General features: G+C 38.7%; 1 protein-coding gene across 4 annotated transcripts in view; it reads right to left on the reverse strand.

Annotated features, from left to right (window-relative positions):
- The window catches only part of LOC127663014 (muscleblind-like protein 3), a 57,480-nt gene that overhangs the window by 8,033 nt on the left and 30,856 nt on the right, over positions 1 to 18,591 (reverse strand). For 2 of the 4 annotated variants that reach the window (XM_052154394.1, XM_052154395.1), the window contains exons 3-8: positions 17,480 to 17,644; positions 16,692 to 16,892; positions 16,247 to 16,480; positions 8,158 to 8,308; positions 5,067 to 5,174; positions 2,002 to 2,096 (exon numbers count right to left, since the gene is read on the reverse strand). In XM_052154394.1, the coding sequence (XP_052010354.1) occupies positions 2,002 to 2,096; positions 5,067 to 5,174; positions 8,158 to 8,308; positions 16,247 to 16,480; positions 16,692 to 16,892; positions 17,480 to 17,644 (954 nt within the window). The remainder of the gene's footprint in view (positions 1 to 2,001; positions 2,097 to 5,066; positions 5,175 to 8,157; positions 8,309 to 16,246; positions 16,481 to 16,691; positions 16,893 to 17,479; positions 17,645 to 18,591) is intronic. The other 2 variants (XM_052154392.1, XM_052154393.1) reach the window with 1 other exon arrangement.

The following is an 18,591-nucleotide window of genomic DNA, read 5'->3' on the forward strand; positions in this document are numbered from 1 at the left end:
TTAAAAAATGAGAAAAGGAATTACAAGGGAAGGAATAAATACTGTGCAATATTATCACCTAATATATCAGTTATCTTCAGAAAGCAGGCACAGGCCTGAAATTCCATAGTTGTAATATTGCAGGACATATTTCATCATAAAAGCAAGTGAAGCAGGAAATGAATGCTGACACGTCAGGTCTGCACAGCATTATTGGGAGATACATGTACTCTAAAATTATGATTAGATCCTAAACTATAGCTGAAGAATCAAACTGAACATCTATGCAATCTAGCAGTATGCTCAAATAATCCACAATGTAGCTATTTAAGAAATAAAAGGGCAAACAGAAAATGTTGACCTTCTCTTTGGTTACTGGAAGCTTGTTGCTTGTCTATAATTCTGTCATTTATTCACCCTCACATTGTTCCAAACCCCTCTGACCCTCTGTCTTCTGTGGATCACTAAAGGAGATTTATAATAGATGTAATTTCACTGTATGGAAAAACAGATGCAATCAAAGTGTACAGTGACTGAGATTAACATGTTGCCAAACATCTCATCTGTCATATGGGTTTGGAACAGCATGAAGGTGAGTAAATGATGACAGCATATTTTGTTTTGAGTGCACTATCCCTTTAAGTGCAGGACATTATTTACTAAACCGACCAAACTATTTCCTCACATTATGTTTGAAAGTAATTTTAAGACAATGAAGTAGGAAGGAAAAACAAAAACTGAATTCAAAGAACTGTCATCTGAAATAGACACCCACATCCTATTCACAGAAATAAAAAGGCATAGGACACATATACCATCTCACTCTGATGTGAGCCACATGAACTCGCTCCTCAAAACACGCTGAGGGGGAAAGGAAAGACAATGAACTACTTAAAATTAAAATTCACCCAAAATTTTTCATTCTGAAATTATTTTCTCACCCTCATGTTGTTCCAAATGTGTATGCTGTTATCTTTCTGTGGAACACAAAAGGTGAATTTTAACAGAATTAGTTGTAACCACATCAGTCAAGCTCCAAAAAGAGTGTACAAACACCATATAATTACTATAGTCCAAATATTTTGATTATTTTTTAAAGCCATACAATAGCTTTTTGTGTGAAATTTTCTTTAAATTTAAGTAATTATTCACTGATAACCTTCCCATCCAATGGGTTAACTCAAAAACCGCATCAGTCTGAATCGTTCTTATGAGATGGTTATTTATGATTAGTGAATTGGTTAAACCGGTTCATTAAAAAGAACGATTTTGACTGATCCGTTTCTTGAGTTAACAACTCACTGGAGGGGAAGATTATCAGTAAACTATGAATAACTTTCAGTCTGTTCCCCACACAAAGCTATCATCTGTCTTCAGAAAATTTTAAATATAGCACAAAAGTAGAATGGACAACTTTTATGGTGCTTTAATGGTGTTCTTGGTGCTTGACAGTCATGGGCACTCTAAATGCTGTTGTATAGAAATAACTGTGTGAAAATTCTTTCAAATTCTCTTCTTTGTTCCACATAAAACCCCCTCCACAAATGAACAGAAAAACAGCATACAGGTTTGAAACGACTTGACGGGGAGTAAATAATGACAGAATTGTCATTTTTAGGTGAAATGTTGCTTTAAAAGCGGCTGTTTGCTCTTTGAGTCCAACAAACAATGAAGACACTGAAACAGATGGTAAGACAGAGATGTGAACACACACACACACACACACACACACACACACACACACACACACGCACACACACACACACACACACACACACACGCACACACACACACAGACATGGTTGAACTGGGACATTGTGCTAAAGAGGTAAAGAGGCTCCTCATTGGTCTACAGAGAACTCAATGACTCAAGGTGTCATGTTCTACATTTTGGATCAGAAAACTCAGATCACACCATTACACATTACATTTTAGTGTTTTTTTTTTCATTAAAAAACAAGCATAATTGTCTATGGATGCCTTATAGCTGTAAAAAGGAGAGGCCAAAATGAAGGGGCAAACCTGGTTGGAGGTGGCTGATTCAGCAAAAGGAACATTGGTGACTGGGGTCGTAGCCGACGAAACAGTGGAAGTGGTGGCACCGTGCATCATGGGAACTTTTTTTCAGGCGAGTCAGACAAGAAACAAGGGAGGGTGGAAGGGGAGGAGGAATGTTATGAGTACCATGACATAATATGCCAGAGGAATAGGCTGAGTCATGGCAACTACGACTTCATGTACTGCAAAGATGATGTCTTCACTCAAGAACAAACATGCAAACAGAACTTAAAAACATTCCACGTTATTCCATTAGATTTTAGCTTAGAGAGTTTTATCCAATTACAATTACACTGAGATAAAACCATTGAGCAACCTCTAGTGGGCAACATAAAAACATGGCCGTCATCAAAATCATACACTCTGATCAGACAGTGACATCTGAAAGTTATATTTTGATGGTGGGGGCGGACCATGAATGTATATAAACGAGAGGAAAAGCAGGGAATGTAAATATGCAATTCATTCCTGTCCACATATTGTCTTGAAAATAATGTCACTTTACAACTTTGGGGTTATTTTGACCTGATATTTACTCATATAAACAGCTATAATCACTTCTAAAACACAAATGGATATGCTTTTATTAGATATGATTTTAGGAATATCAATTAGAACCAGATATACAGATCAGCCACAACATTAAAACCACTAACAAGTGACGTGAAAAACATTTATTATCTCGTTACAATGGCACCTGTCAAGGGGTGGTACATCTTAGGTAGTAAGTGAACAGTCAGTTCATGTGTTGTAAGCAGGAAAATAGGGAAGTGTAAGGACCTGAGTGACTTTGACAGGCCAAATTGTGATTGCTAGACGACTGGGTCAAAGCATCTCCAAAACGGCAGGTCTTGTTGGGTGTTACAGGTATGCAGCTTTTAGTACCTACCAAATGTGGTCCAAGGAAGGACAAAAAGGTGAACCGGTGACAGGGTCATGAGTGCCCAAGGCTCATTGATGCGTGTGGGGAGCGAAGGCTAGCCCATCTGGTCCGGTCCCACAGAAGAGCTACTGTAGCACAAACTGCTGAAAAACGTAATGCTGGCCATGATAGAAAGGTGTCAGAACACACAGTGCATCACATGGGCATGGGCTGCGTAGCCAGAGACGGTCCGAGAGCCCATGCTGACCCCTGTCCACCACGAAATCGCCTACAATTGGCACGTGAGCGTCATAACTGGACCATGGAGCAATGGAAGAAGGTGGCCTGATCTGATGAATCACATTTTCTTTTAAATCATGCTAACAGCCAGGTGTATGTGCATTGTTTACCTGGCGAAGAGATGGCAGCAGGATGCACCAGGGGAAGGCAGGCTGGCGGAGGAGTTTGATGCTCTGGGCAATGTTCTGCTGGGAAACCTTGGATCCTGGCATTCATGTGGATGTTACTTTGACATGTAACACCTACCTAAAGAATGTTGCAACCATGTAACCCTTCATGGCAACGGTAAGAGGCAGAGGCCTCTTTCAGCAGCATAATGTGCCCTGCCACACTGCAAAATTTGTTCAGGAATGGGCTGAGGAACATGACAAAGAGTTTAAGGTGTTGACTTGGCCTCAAAATTCCCCAGATCTCAATCCGATTGAGCATCTATGGGATGTGCTGGAGTCTGATCCATGGAGGCCCCACCTCGCAAGGACTTAAAGGATCTTCAGCTAACGTCTGGTACCAGATACCATAAGACACTTTCAGAGGTCTTGTGGAGTCCATGACTTGAAGGGTCAGACTATTTTGGTGGAACGAGGGGGACCTACACGATATTAGGCAGGTTGTTTTAATGTTGTGGCTGATCGGTATATATATATATATATATATATATATGAGAGAGAGAGAGAGAGAGAGAGAGAGAGAGAGAGAGAGAGAGAGAGAGAGAGAGAGAGAGAAAAGAGTTAAAGGTCATATTATATGGACAGCTGCAAATTAATACAGCATGATATGTATAAAGCAAATGCACCACAGATGTCAAATAATGACGTAAAAAATAAAAATACACACATGCGCACTGGCACACTTGCTGGTTCAGCACAGGTCTAGTGTCTTGACAGAATTGGTGGCATTCTTTTCCAGATAAATGAAGGTCATTTAGACTTGACCATAGGGACATATTAAACTTGGCCAGCTATAACTGTATATTCTGTGTGCCTACAGGCATGGAAATTTAGGTGCATTTACGTGTAATAGTGTTTCCATTTTTGAAGGGTAATTTATGCCTTTCTATATAGGAAAAGAGCATATGTGTGTGTGTGTCAGGGCTGGGCAATCTAGCTAAAAATGATATCTAAATATTTTCAGTATTTTGATGACGTTTGATATATATCTTGATATTTATGTATATCCTCTGAAATGGCTTGTAAGCTTATTTTCCCCCCAAATAATTTCAACTAAACAGCCATTATTGCCAAGTAGATTTAAATACTTAATGTAAGAACTACAAGGTAAATATCAAGTTAAAAAGAATCAAGGCATTGTTTTAACAGATTTCACTATACGAATGTGAGGAAGAAGGATATTTAATAATTTTCATTTCAATGCACCAAGAGGCCTATAACAACACACAGTAATAAACAGCAACATTTACAAATATGCAGTATTTTCCATAAAACAATTATATTAATTAAAAAGGTAGCACACAGAGAATTCAGATTTTCAACGTGTTTTAGTGATGGCACAAATTAATCTCTGAATTAATTTATTGAAGCAAGCAGATTTAAGTGAGTCATGGACATAAATTAAACTTTATGCTCTAAGGCTCTAATGCTGTTTTTGCAAGTGACATTCAGAGTAACTAGTATGACATCTTTCTGATATTTGTGAATCAAGGGGGGATCGAAAAATAATCTTTATAAAACTTAATGGTGAAAGTATAAGCTTGTTAATATCAGAGTGATATGTTCACCATGTTGCGTAATTATATACCATCTACAAAATCATCTTAAATACATTGTGAATATTCTACATCTATCACCCAGCCCCAGTATGTGTGCATGTGAGTAAGTGTGTGGGGAGGGGACCTACGCTCTACCCTCACCAGTATGTCCAGGCCCTGACAGGTAACGGCTTTGGGGGGCCCTGCAGCTGGTCCATTCTCGCCTCTCCCAGCGGCCGTCTGTCATTGGGCCAAAGGGTTTGAAAAGGCCTATAATAGATTTAAGGGTGTGAGGGAGAGTAGAGGATGAGGAGGAAGAGGGCACAAAGAAAAAGGAACCAGTCTTAATGAGTCACGGTGAAGACTGTAGCCTTCCTTGTGCCCTCACTGTGCCATCAGCTACACACACAAACAAAATCACACACACAGTTATGCACAAACGCATAAATCAACACAGCCAAAATAATGAGCAAATGATAAGAAGTGTTGAAAGCACACGGGACCGGTGTAAACACAGTGACAGACAGGACAGGGTTAGGCCACTGGATTGAGACCCCAGATAGACCTAATGAGGGATATGTCAGTTTGTTTAGTTGTCTTTGTCTTTTTAAAGTAATAGTTATATCACCCAAAGCTGAAAATTCTGCCATTCAGTTCAATTCTGCTTGCGTTCAATTCAAAACACTGAAACTTGTCGTCTTACGATTGGTCATGAAACACTTAAGAGTCCATGATGTTTACATTTATGCTTCTTTTTAAAGCATTTTTTTTTTTAAATGTATATGGTTTTTTTATCAGTGAAAAAAATCACTTCCTGGGAATCGAGGCATTATTAGCGAATGATTTCAAACCTGCTGTGACATGTTTGAACGTGCACAAGTGCAGATGAGATTTGAGAGCAACAATGGAGGCCAAAATGTTAATTAAATCACTTACATTTCAAGCACTTTGTGATGAGGAGGAGGGCGTGGCCGGGTCATGATGGAGCACGGCTGGGGCTGAATCAGCGGGAGAGCGAGATAAAAGGCAGACGGAGACACCGGTACAAGAGAGACGCAAGCAACCGCATTGCATATGTGTCTGCATTTGTTTACATTTGTTTTAAGTTGAGCTTCTCATTAAAACATTATGTTTACTGTTTAGCCAGTTCCCTCCTCTTTCTTCCCCAACCTTCACCTGTTACAGTGGTGCCGAAACCCGGGAGGGAGGAGGGATGCGCTGTTGCAGAGTCCTCATTAAAACTTTATGCTTAATGTTCAGCCGGTTCCTGCCTCCACCTTGCCCAACCTTCACCTGTTACTCATTTCATCACACAGAGCTATCATATTGCTTCAGAAGAATTGGAATATAGAGTATGGGTCGTATGTACTGCTTTGATATCACCTTTGTCATTTTGCCGCTTGACAGCACCAGTAACCATTCACTTTAATTGTATGGAAAAGAGGGGCCTGGACATTCTGCTAAACATCTCCATTTGGGTTCCACAGAAAATAACATGGGTTTGAAGCATCATGAGAGTAGACTAGCGCAAATGAGATTTTAATTCTGGCATACCCCTGTGGTAAACCCATGCCGCAAATTTGCCACTGATTATTTTCAAATGCAAATAATCTTTGTGCAAAACTCTTCATTGTTGTCACAGGTTTGCCATAGAAATGTATGCCAGAAGTGGCAAATTGTTCTTCATTGCCAAAGGTTTGTTGCAGGTTCACCACTGCAGGTGAACGGCTGCAAACTTCTGACAATAATTTTGCAATGAATGGCAATGCTCATTTGAATGTGAAAATAATGAGTGGCAAATTTGCTGCATGTTTGCATGTTTCTGGCATGTTTGCCAGAGCTATAGATTTTTATGTCAACTTAAATATAGTGTTTTTACCCACACAAAGCAATCGTGATTCTTTAGAAGACCTGGTATATAGAAGACCTAATATATTGTAGAAGTTGTATGGACTAATTTTACAGTACTTTTACATTGTGTTTTAAGGGCTTGCCAGTCACAGTAAACATTCACGTTCACTGTACGGAAAAGACTGACCTGGACATTCTGCTAAACATCTTCTTTAGGGTTCCACAGAAAATAACATAGGTTTGAAGCAACATGAGGGTGATTTTTTCATTTTTGGGTGTACTATACCTTTAAATATTGACCACTAATTTTGTCCTGATATTATTATGAAATGTACATGACAGATCACCCTCCTGTCTGCCACAGATCTTAGATGCTTCTGTAAGGTAACCGCTGGTCCGGAGAGACCTGGAAGTAACCTACCAATGCCTCCAGATGGACCCATGCAGAATACGGAGCCTGCAACACCATGCACAAAGAGCCCAGGAGAAGAAAGACAGAGGAGGAAGGAGGGGTGGAAGAGATGGGGGGGAAGGGGGAGTGAATGAATCAGAGAAAGCAGTGTGAGTACAAGACAATACAACTTGAGAGTTAGTGACACAGTTATGGACAAAAGAGCCATGAGTGTCATTATGGGCAACATGGTGGTGAGATGAAGACATGGACATCAACTAAGGGAACCAATAGGAAATGTCAATATAAAGGTAAAGGAAGGGGCTGTTAACTTGGATGCCAATCCATTGTGGTGTTGATGAAACTCTTTTGTATCTCGTCAGCTGATTCGCCAAGTGCTAAAAGGTTTTGTAGTACATTTAACTTCCATAATGTGACATATTTCTTAATGAAGTAGGTAAAAGCATAAGACTATTGGCAGTTTATGTAAAATAGCCAATTATCTTTATTTAAGTCAGAGTGTGAACGATGATTTGCTACTTGGCTGCTGGTGAAAATAGTGGGAGGGACATTCTCTTTCTAGAGAGCTATTGAACAAAAATCGGTGTAGAGCAAGATGAGTCAACAATATTTTGGTCTGTTGTACTGGAAGAGAAAGACTGTAATATTAAAAAAAGAATATATCTGCTAACAGACTAGCCACCATGTGCGAACAGTGAACATAAAGCATTGAAGCATCAAGACTTGAGCAGATAATGCTCAGTGCATGAGACAACAACAGGATTGTATGCTTCATGGGACATGACATGTGCATAAGGTGCACTACTAAGAGAAAAATAGAGCGAGTGGGCTTACAAGGAGAGAGATGGCAAGCAGAAATGTTCAAGTCCTCATTTAGCCAGGCACTTGGTCTTTAAAATGCTGTATGTATGCAAGCCAAACTATTACAGGAATATGGGGACAAAGTTATAGTGCAGTTTAGAGGGCAGTAGTCTGTCTTCGTGGGCTCACCTGCGGGAATGAACGCTGGCTGCTGCAGCTGCATGCTGGCCAACACCTGCTGGTAGTGGAACATGCTGGGGTTGAAGACAGCAGCTGCACCATTTGTCTTCTCCAGTGTCTGTCTCTTTGGTAGCTGCTGCATGGTGCCTGGTGGCAAAGCCTGAAGTGATCAGGAAGTCAGAAGAAAACAGAAAGATGAAGGACGGAGGGAAAGGTCAGCAATGGGTTATGAATATTATCTATGATTTAATGATGCATATTTATTTGACATGATATCGAACCGCATGATACTGTCCTGTTGGATGAGCACGGCGGAGCACAACAATGATGTATGTATTACATACTGTCTGTAAGGGTCATTCTGTGATTACAGTGATTTTATCATGAGTAATGGTTGTCCAAACACTCAAGTGGCTGATTGGTATTATAGAATTGTGGCAACAGCAATATGATTATTCACACTAATGTTAAATAAACAGTTAAATATTATTATTAATAATGATCAGAAAAAAAATCTTCTGCCAAGTAAAATTAGGTAATTACAGTAACTGGTAACTTTATCTGCCTCTGCTTATGTATGGCTACCTTATCTTGTGTACTTCTGAATAATGATAAGTAGGGTGATATGCTCTTATCCTGCTTAGATCAGCAGGAAAGAGGATATCTGAGATTCAGTGAACTGAGGGACGATGTAATATATTTATGTAGAAGCCATAATTAAATGTGAATTCAGATTCATTTAAAAAAAAAAAAAAAGTGTTTAATTGCAGAATTCCTGGTGAAGTACTACACTACCCACAATCCTGAAGCAAAATCCACCAATCAGAGAAGTCACTGCCATCCCAGATGTGTATGAATTTCTTTCTTCTGCTGAACACAAACAAAGAGTTTTAGAAGAACATCTCAGACCCATAGGTCCACACAATGCAAGTAAATGGTGGCCAGAACTCTGAATCTCCAAAATGCAGATTAAGGCCGCATAAAAGTAATCCCTACTCCATTGGTTAAATCTTTATTTTCAATTGTAAGGATTACTTATAAAATGCCTTTATATGCTTTTTGGAGCTTCAAAAGTTCCATTCACTTGCATTGTGAGGAACTACAGAGCTGAGATATTCTTCTAAAAATCTTCATTTGTGTTCTGCAGAAGAAAGAAAGTCATACACATCTGGGATGGCATGAGAGTGACTACATTCATTTACACTATTCCTTTAATATGGAATTTTGCAATGTTAGAACAAAATAAAAACTTTTTGTTTCATTTTCTAAAAAGGAAATGCATTAAAAGAATGTACTGGAGAAAATGAATGGGTGATATCCACCTTTTTCCTTGGGGTCTTACTGGGGAAAAGAATGTGGGCGGGACTTCCGCCGGAGCATTCCCTAGCTCAGGCGGCAGTAATTTTTGACCCTGTTTACAGCTGGTAATAAGATGCATTTCGGATGATACGATCGCAAATGGTCAGGGCTAAATATAGTTGTAAACAAGGTGCAAAATGTTTTGTCACTGGATCGCAAAAAACATACGCAGTTAGTCAAAAACAACATCGTATTTACTTACGTGTGGATTTAAAAGGAAATAAATAACCGTCCGATCTGAAAACTTGCGATTAAATACCAAATATGAGAACTTCACATCTCTTCCTCAGTGTGTTTGTCTGACTGGAACATGCAGGGTGACAAGATGACAAGCACATTGTCTTTGTGTTTGTTTTTGAGTTGCCACAGTATGCAATAGACTGGCATGTCTTAAGGTCAATATTAGGTCAACTAAACAAGAGGATAAGTACATCAGAGTCTCTATTTCTCAGTTTGAGAAATAGATGTCTCACATGTCCTCAGTTGACAGCTTCATTGAATTCTACCTGCTCAACACCAGTTTCATGTACAACAGTAAAAAGAAGACTAAGGGGTGCAGAGGAATTGCAAAGAAAAAGCCACTTTTGAAAGAGTGGGCAAAGAAACACCGACATTGGACAACAGATAATTGGAAAAGAGTGTTATGGATCTTAATCTCATTGAGCTTTTGTGGGATCAGCTAGACTGTAAGGTGCATGAGAAGTGCACGATAAGACATCCACATCTATGGCGCGTGGGGTGAAATGTCACCAGAGTATCTGGACAAACTGACAGCTAGAATGCCAAGAATCTGCAAAGCTGGCATTGCTGCACATGGAGGATTTTTTGATGAGAAATCTTTGAAGTAGTTTAAGTTACCAGTACATTTTTTTTTTTAAATTTTTCATGTTATTAATGTCCTGACTATACATTGTGATCAGTTGAATGCCACTTTGGTGAATAAAAGTACCAATTTCTTTCCATAAGAGCAAAATCTGTACATTATTCAAATTTTTTTGAATTTTTGGCTAGTGTACATGACAGTGGATAGGATTAATGATATTTTTGACTCCCCAAGCACAAGTCTGGTGAAACCAAGGAATTCTAGAAAGTAGCTAAAGTGATTAACACTAACAACTGTTAATGGTGATGACACCCGTTAATACACATCTTAATAGCAGCGGGAGTGTGTGTGTGAGAGACAGTGAAGTCAAAACTGATGCACTATTTGAAAAGGTTTTCTTATTTCTTATCTGTCAATATGATGGACAGCATTTGAAATGTCTCATCAATCTTTCAAAAAATCTATAAATGACAGAATATTCAGTTAACACAATCCCTGAAACCAATCCACGACAGAGGACAAAACAAGAGAAGGAGTCGTGAAGAAACAGATGCAGCTGAGGTTAGAGAATGCTGGGTAAGAAGCTCATGGGACAACAAAGAGAGCTGTGAGGATGTAAAGACAATCAAGCAGTGTTCAAAAAGAATGATATCATGAACTGAGAGGGAGTCAAATAAAAGCAACATATGATAAAGCCTCAAGCAAATCAGTTGACAGCAGGAAGCAGGTGAACAGGTTTTTGGATAAGGTCCTCTCCATATTTGCACACTGTAAATAAACCTTTGTAACAATGTTACATGATAAGACTTGTGTGATGAGGACTGAGGTGTTGACCAATAAGGAGCTTTCATAAAGATGTCACAATATTAAAGGGCACTTTTCTCGAATATGTGCACTTATTTATTACTTTTTTTAAACATTAGAGGCATTAAAACCCACTATTTCTAACTACTTCTAAAATCAAATTAAAATAGCATGAAAAGTGGCTAGTTTTAAACGCAATAAAATTAAGAAAATGTTTTATTTTGGCCAGATCTTGACCTTCTCAATTGTATTCAAAAATCACAATAATGTCATAAATTTGACAATCTGTTTTATTCAATTCACTTTAGTAAAAAAATATTTTTAATTATAACTAAATTTAATGACAAAAATCTCAAATGATAATAATATTATGATAAGACATTAATTAGTAATATTAGTAATAAAGTGTTAGCAATATTAAGTGTTAGCAACCATTATTTAATTATAAATTGAACTCCATAAAATTGTGAAACCCTAGAAGTAACATTATTTTGACTATTCAGCATGGCAGGAAGACAAATAAATAATCTAATTCCATTTTCTGTTTTTACACAAATTACAGGAAAATAACACAGCTCATTTAATATTAAGTATAACCTTCTGACATTGACAATCAACATCTTCTAATAGTTAAGCATCTCTTTTCACTAACCATTTGTTAAAAAGAAAACAATTACATAATTAAAAAAAAGAAGCCTTTTGTAGCTTGTTCATGGAAAGTGCCAAAAGCAAATTAACTGCAGTTAGCTTGAGTATAAGACTAGTGGAAATTTCCGTGGGAATTATTATTTTTTTTTTTTCTACTCTTATCTAATTTCTCTCAGTATTTCTCATGCACCTGTTTGAAGCCGATCACAGTGCCATAGTCTTCATATATCACAAGAGAAACAAATATACACCCACACACACACACACACACACACACACACACACACACACACACACACACACACTCCTGCAGGGGATCTTAAATATTTAATACACTACTTAACCTCACATTGAAGGTGTGTGGAAAGTGAGTTATAAATACACAAACCTTCATATGACACCAGTAGAGATTATTGAAAATGGCATAGTGGCCAAAACATTCAGGCCACCCAAGGAGCGAGTCATGAGCTATTAACGTCATGCCCTTGTGTAATATATGTATGAAAAATTGTCGGTTAAAATGACTACTGGCTTGATAAAATAACCCAGTATGAAATGTTTTAAAATGGATTGTGGCAGGGCGGAGGGCGGGGCCGGGTTGTGATTATACACACCCGGTCCCTTATCAGGCTAATTAAGCCTATTTTTGTTCACATGGCCTTTTTCCTCTCGTTTAAATTTTACAGTGTTTTTGGGGGGGGTAATACACTGTTACAGGAAGTACCCCCCCATTTAATTTCTGTTTCCCTCACCTTGTCCCCTCCATCGTCCAAGTAGATTGGGATGACCTGCCGGCAGATGGGGCAAAAAGGCACGCCCCTCCCCAGGGAAAGGGGGGGGGAGTGTACGTCATGCCGGGGGCTCCCCTGCCTGAGAGAACAAGGGAGGAATGTGGCAGGGCGGAGGGCGGGGCCGGTTCATGATCATACACAGCCAGTCCCTTATCAGGCTAATCAAGCCTCCGAGAGGGATAAAGGCCAACTGCGGAGGATTGTTCGGGAGAAGAGAGATAGTTTACGGACATGTCCGTCATGTGTGTGTTTGTCTTTTGTTTGAGTTTGAAATTAAACCATTATTTATATTGAAAAGCCGGTTCTCGCCTCCTCCTTTCCATTGACTTCTTTACAGGGATAGTTCACCCAAAGTGAAAATTCTGTCATTATTTACTCACCTTCATATTACTCCAAAACCATAGTTATTTTTTCCCTGGAACACACAGTATACATTTTTTAAAGAAAGATTACACAGATTAATTGTGACCAGCGGCAATCAAACACTATACAAGACAATAAAAACCACCAATAAAGCATCCTAAAGGCAGTCCATATGACGAGCTGTTCCATATTCCAAATCTTCTAAAGCCGTATGATATATTTTATTGAGAAACAGACTATTTACAAATACAGGTGAAACCCGAAAAATTACAATATCGTGCAAAAGTTCATTAATTTCAGTAATTCAACTTAAAAGGTGAAACTAATATATTATATAGACTCATTACAAGCAAAGTAAGATATTTCAAGCCTTTATTTGATATAATTTTTATGATTATGGCTTACAGCTTATGAAAACCCCAAATTCAGAATCTCAGAAAATTAGAATATTACATGAAATCAATAAAAAAAAAGGATTTTAAATACAGAAATGTCAGCCCTCTGAAAAGTATAATCATGCATATGTACTCAGTACTTGGTTTGGGCCCCTTTTGCATTAATTACTGTAGATGAGAACTATTTAAATGTAAATAGTTCTTCAATGAAAATCTTCACCTTAGCGAAGCTTGCATCTATTGCGTCCATATTTAAAAATGCTGCAACTATGTCATTGATGTGCGTTTAGTAACCGAAAGTGACGTGTCATTTTTGAATTTGGGTTACATATCAGTGAATAATGACGTAAACTGAGATGTATTCTTCATAAATAAAACAATCATATGGCTCCAGAAGAACTTGAATATAGCGCACAAGTGATATGGAAAGCTTTTATAATTGTTGTCCTTTTTGGAGCTTTTAGGGTGTTTTCACACAGTTTGATTGCTTGGTCTGAACCAGAGTTCGTTTCCTCTACCCTTCCCTTGCTGGTTTATTTTCAACTCATATTGTTTGGGTCCGAACTGCGGTCCGATTGCAAGCGGGGGCTGTTTACCACTGTAACAAGTTTACAACTCAAGAAGACATTAGCTTCACTGTGTTATTGAAGTATTCGTCTCTGTAGAATTATCATCAAAATTTTACACGCACAGAACAACACTTACTGTATGTTTGTCTGCCATAGATGCATTGAATGTGGATTGATTCGATGAGTGTTAGTGTTTGTCTACCATGAGCATTGTGATGTTGGATGGAGATCTGAAGAATGTGAGCTGCTCTCTGAAGGTGATTTATTTTGACACAAGCTGGTATGAGAAATTCATTAAACCATTATAATTGCTTGAACAGACGCAAATTATACGTCATCAATAGTTCACTTCCTCGATTTGGTACGACTGCATTCATATTAGCAGCGAACCACACCGGAGTTCCCATGAACCGTACCCCAGACCACCTGTACAAGCGGACTGCATCTGAATTCGGAAAACATCGTTCACATAATCCAAACGAACTGAACTTTGGGTGCGCACAAGTGCTAATGTGAAAGTACCCTTAGAGCACCAGGTCACTATGAACTGTCATTGTATGGCAAGAGCTGCTTAAAGATTCTCCTTTTGTCTTCCACTGGAACAATAACAGCATATGGATTTGGAGTCACATGAGTTGGGCTGGGTATTGATACGATTCAGATTTACAAGCTCTTGATTTGATTCAGATTTCGATTCGATATCGAATTTTAATGTCCTTTCTGCTTACATATGAAAGAAAATATTTTCCAGCTAATGCTTAGTTATACCGGAGTCCTTCTAACTAAGTATATTATGAAAATATACATTTTACTAATTATATTTTATTAGTTTTTGGCATTTTGGTCACATTTTGGCTTTTTAAAAATGAACAAATCCATGTATTCAATCAATAAATAACATTATATTTAATATAGAATTTTTTGTCACATTTACTGTTTAATAGCATAATTTGTCCCATTTTCAAGTATTTACATGAATTTGTTGAACACGTGCTAAAACCGGTACTGTCTCTTTAACAAAACTAAAGAGCATCTGTAAATGAGCACATATAACAAGAGAAAGTCAAATGGCTTTATCTTATCTGTACTATAGATGATTAGAATTAAATGTTTACTTTTTGTTGTTTCTGATAGTAGAGAACAGAAATGGTATTGAAAGAGGCATTATTCAATAACAAATGGGTCGAATTTCTATCATCTTTGGACACATTACATGGAACAATTTTAGTCTCAACACACAATGAAAGGTTCTTGCTGCTGAATAATTCACTACTATACTCCACAATCACTTGTGAGTGAAATAATTTTTTTTTACAGCCAGTTGCCAAATATATACATTTTAGTTGCATAGCGTGTAATTTGGTTATGCAAGTGATTTCCTCACATTTTAGTGGAGGGTTGAGCATTGAGTAAAAGATTGATCTTATAAGAATTGATATCTTGATTGTTCAAATGAAGGGGTTTTACGCATCCATAGACACAAGGTTGGGTAAATGATGACAGAATTGTAATTTTTGTGGTGAGCTCTCATTTTAACATTATACAAGTCAAGTCATGACACAATATGTTACATTATTACTATGCACTTATTGCAGCAAAGAATGCCCCTAGAGTTCCAAATATCTTACAGTTATTCTTAGAATGTCATGGGACTGCATTCATTCATCAAGATCTTCACATCAACTAGCTAATTCATTTAATAGAGCAGTTACTGAAATTAAGTTTAACTTTAAAATTATACTATTCCACATTTCACTGCCTCACAATGATCATATTTAGGGTATTTTTTGTCATATCCTGTACTTATACACATGGACAGGTGGGTCAAAGAAGTGATGTGTGCTTTACTTGTCATAATTATTAGAATTAGTGTTTGCGGGGGCCTGGGTAGCCAGCGAGTAAAGATGCTGTCTACCATCCCTGGAGTCACAAGTTCGAATCCAGGGTGTGCTGAGTGACTCCAGCCAGGTCTCCTAAGCAACCAAATTGGCCCAGTTGCTAGGGAGGGTAGAGTCACGTTGAGTTAACCTCCTCGTGGTCGCTATAATGTGGTTCACGTTCTCGGTGGGGTGCATGGTGAGTTGTGTGTGGATGCTTGTTAACACGCTTAACAAGCCATGTGATACGATGCACAGATTGACGGTCTCAGATGCGGAGGCAAATGAGATTCATCCTCAACCACACGGATTGAGGCGAGTCACTATGCCACCACGAGGACTTTGGGAATTGGACATTCCAAAATGGGGGAATTGGCCATTCCGAATTGGGGAGAATACGGGAGAAAAAATATTTTGTGTTTGCGATGTCATTGTAAAGGGACCATGCATGGACTATCCTGTGACTTACCATGGCAGCAGCATTCTGACTGGCTTGATGCTGTGCTGCCTTTATCCGGGCTTGTAAGTGAGCAGGAGGGTGAAAGTACTTGCACTTGTCACGGGTGCAGCGGCCCTTGATGTAATCCATGCATACAATGACGGAGTTCTCACTGCCATCCACCATGGAGGCTTCCATAGGGTGGGCGTAGCGACAGTCGTTCTCCCCGCGTGTGCAATTTCCTCGCTGGAACTCCCGACACACCTAATAGCAGGACAGCAGAAACAGGCATTTAGTTTACACACCTTTCGTGTTCCACCAAAGAAAGAAAGCCATACAAGTTCGAAACAACATGAGGGTGAGTAAATTACGTCCGAATCGTCATTTTTTGGTTTGTTCCGATCTCTAACCTAAGAATAAGGAATAGCAATAATCATGCATGCATACAAGAGCAGGTTTTTCCACTGTTTAATACCTCAAGCTTGTCTGTGCGAACATGTTTCTGCGTTGAGTTTCCGTTGCCCATGGTGATGCCGGTGGGGCTCCCCGGGACCAGCACGGGGGCGCTGGGCAGAAGCTCGGGCATGAGGCTGATGCCTGGACTCATGTGACTCAGGTATGGGCTGAACGCCATGGTCGGACTGCTGGCCAAGGAATGAGTTACTGGGTAAGAGGTCTGGATAAGAGAAACAGAAAAGGGAACAAAAGTGATAATAATCCAACATTTCAATGCCAAGAGAAACAGTGATAATCCAAAGGTTATTTAGCTGTTCAGTTATGATGAAGTCAATTTTAAGGGCAAAACACAAGGTTTAAATTCATCATGAATTTCCAATAGTTTTTTAGAAAAGTGGTTTTTGATTTATGAGTAAAATAAGGTCTGTGATTAACAATACTTGATAAGACTTTCATATTTTGTTTTATATCATAATATGCACAGTCAGTCCTCAAACATGAATTCTGATGCCGCGGTGTGCCAACAAGTTACAAAATAAGGACAGATTGTCAAGCATTATTTTGCAACCCTATAATTCTAATTTGAGGTATGACTGTGTGAAATTTATGTTGTAGACAGAATATATAATATTATTATATAATATAATATATAAGTCGGTTAACCACAGACCTTATTTTACTCATAAATCGAAAACCTCTATTCTAATAACCTATTGGAAATTCCGAAAACCCGATAATGGGAATTCTTTTTCAGGCTGTACAACTACAAACTAAACAGCTCTATTGGTTCTGAGAATGTGCTCTCACTATGGGCTGCAGCTGAGCTCCAGGCAGCATGAACTGCATCTGCTGGGCCAGCATAGCGGCTGCGGTCTTCTGCTGGATCAGGTTGTTCCTGCCGTTTATCTCCAGCTGCGTCTTCAAATGAGGTGGAGGATGAAGGTACTTGCAATTATCACGTGTACAGCGGCCCTTAGAGGTTGAAAAGGAAGAGGGGGTATGAATTGCACCGAATTGCTACTGAAGGATCTGAGACCACATGACAGCGAGATTGAGAGGATAAATTAAATGTGAATCCCTAGATATATCACTGCAGTGATTCCAACTGGCTACAACAATAGAAAGCTTCCAAAACCTATTAAACGAAAGAAAAACAGCATAATATCAGGAGTGCTAAAAAATCTTAATGCAATAGTCTGAATATCAGATGGTTAGAAGAAATGTCCCTGCGTAGAGGGATTCACAGCTTTTCAGCATTCTTCTTGTCTGTGATGCTGACAGAAACATTATAGAGCTATACAACCCTTGTGACTTGTTTTACACGCTCATACATCTGAGTCAGTCTTATACAATAACTGCGATGCTTGTCATCCAGCTGGCCAAGCAACATGTTGACTGCAAAGCAACGGGCATGGACAAATACACACACCTTACGATCACGAGTGGGTCGATTAACAGCGAGACAAGCTCAATGAACCTACGCAGTAATGTAATTAATTCTGGAATGCGAAAGACACCACAATAATTTTGCAGAGAGAGAGATCACGCTCCCTCGTTCCTACACTCACATACTATGCAGACCGTCTTTGGATGAATATTGTGTCTTTTCCTATTTTCCATTTGTTATCTATAATATGATTATCGACACTAGATCTAACACCTGTTATAAGGATTTGTTCACACAAAAAAATATTTTAATTAAATATTGCCATAATTTACTCACTATCATGTCTTTCCGAACATGAATGATTTTCTTTCACTGGGAAAAAGAATTGTAAGGAATTTAACAATTCACAATGCACTTATTGCCCTCAACAGCCAGTCGTCAAATGATGAGATCTTTTAAATTACTTTTAAAGGCATTTTAGAGACATAAATACGATCCAATAACTGACCATTTACTAAGCTCCGCCCCCTTG

This window comes from Xyrauchen texanus, chromosome 23 (assembly GCF_025860055.1).
Source record: "Xyrauchen texanus isolate HMW12.3.18 chromosome 23, RBS_HiC_50CHRs, whole genome shotgun sequence".
Lineage (NCBI taxonomy): Eukaryota > Metazoa > Chordata > Actinopteri > Cypriniformes > Catostomidae > Xyrauchen > Xyrauchen texanus.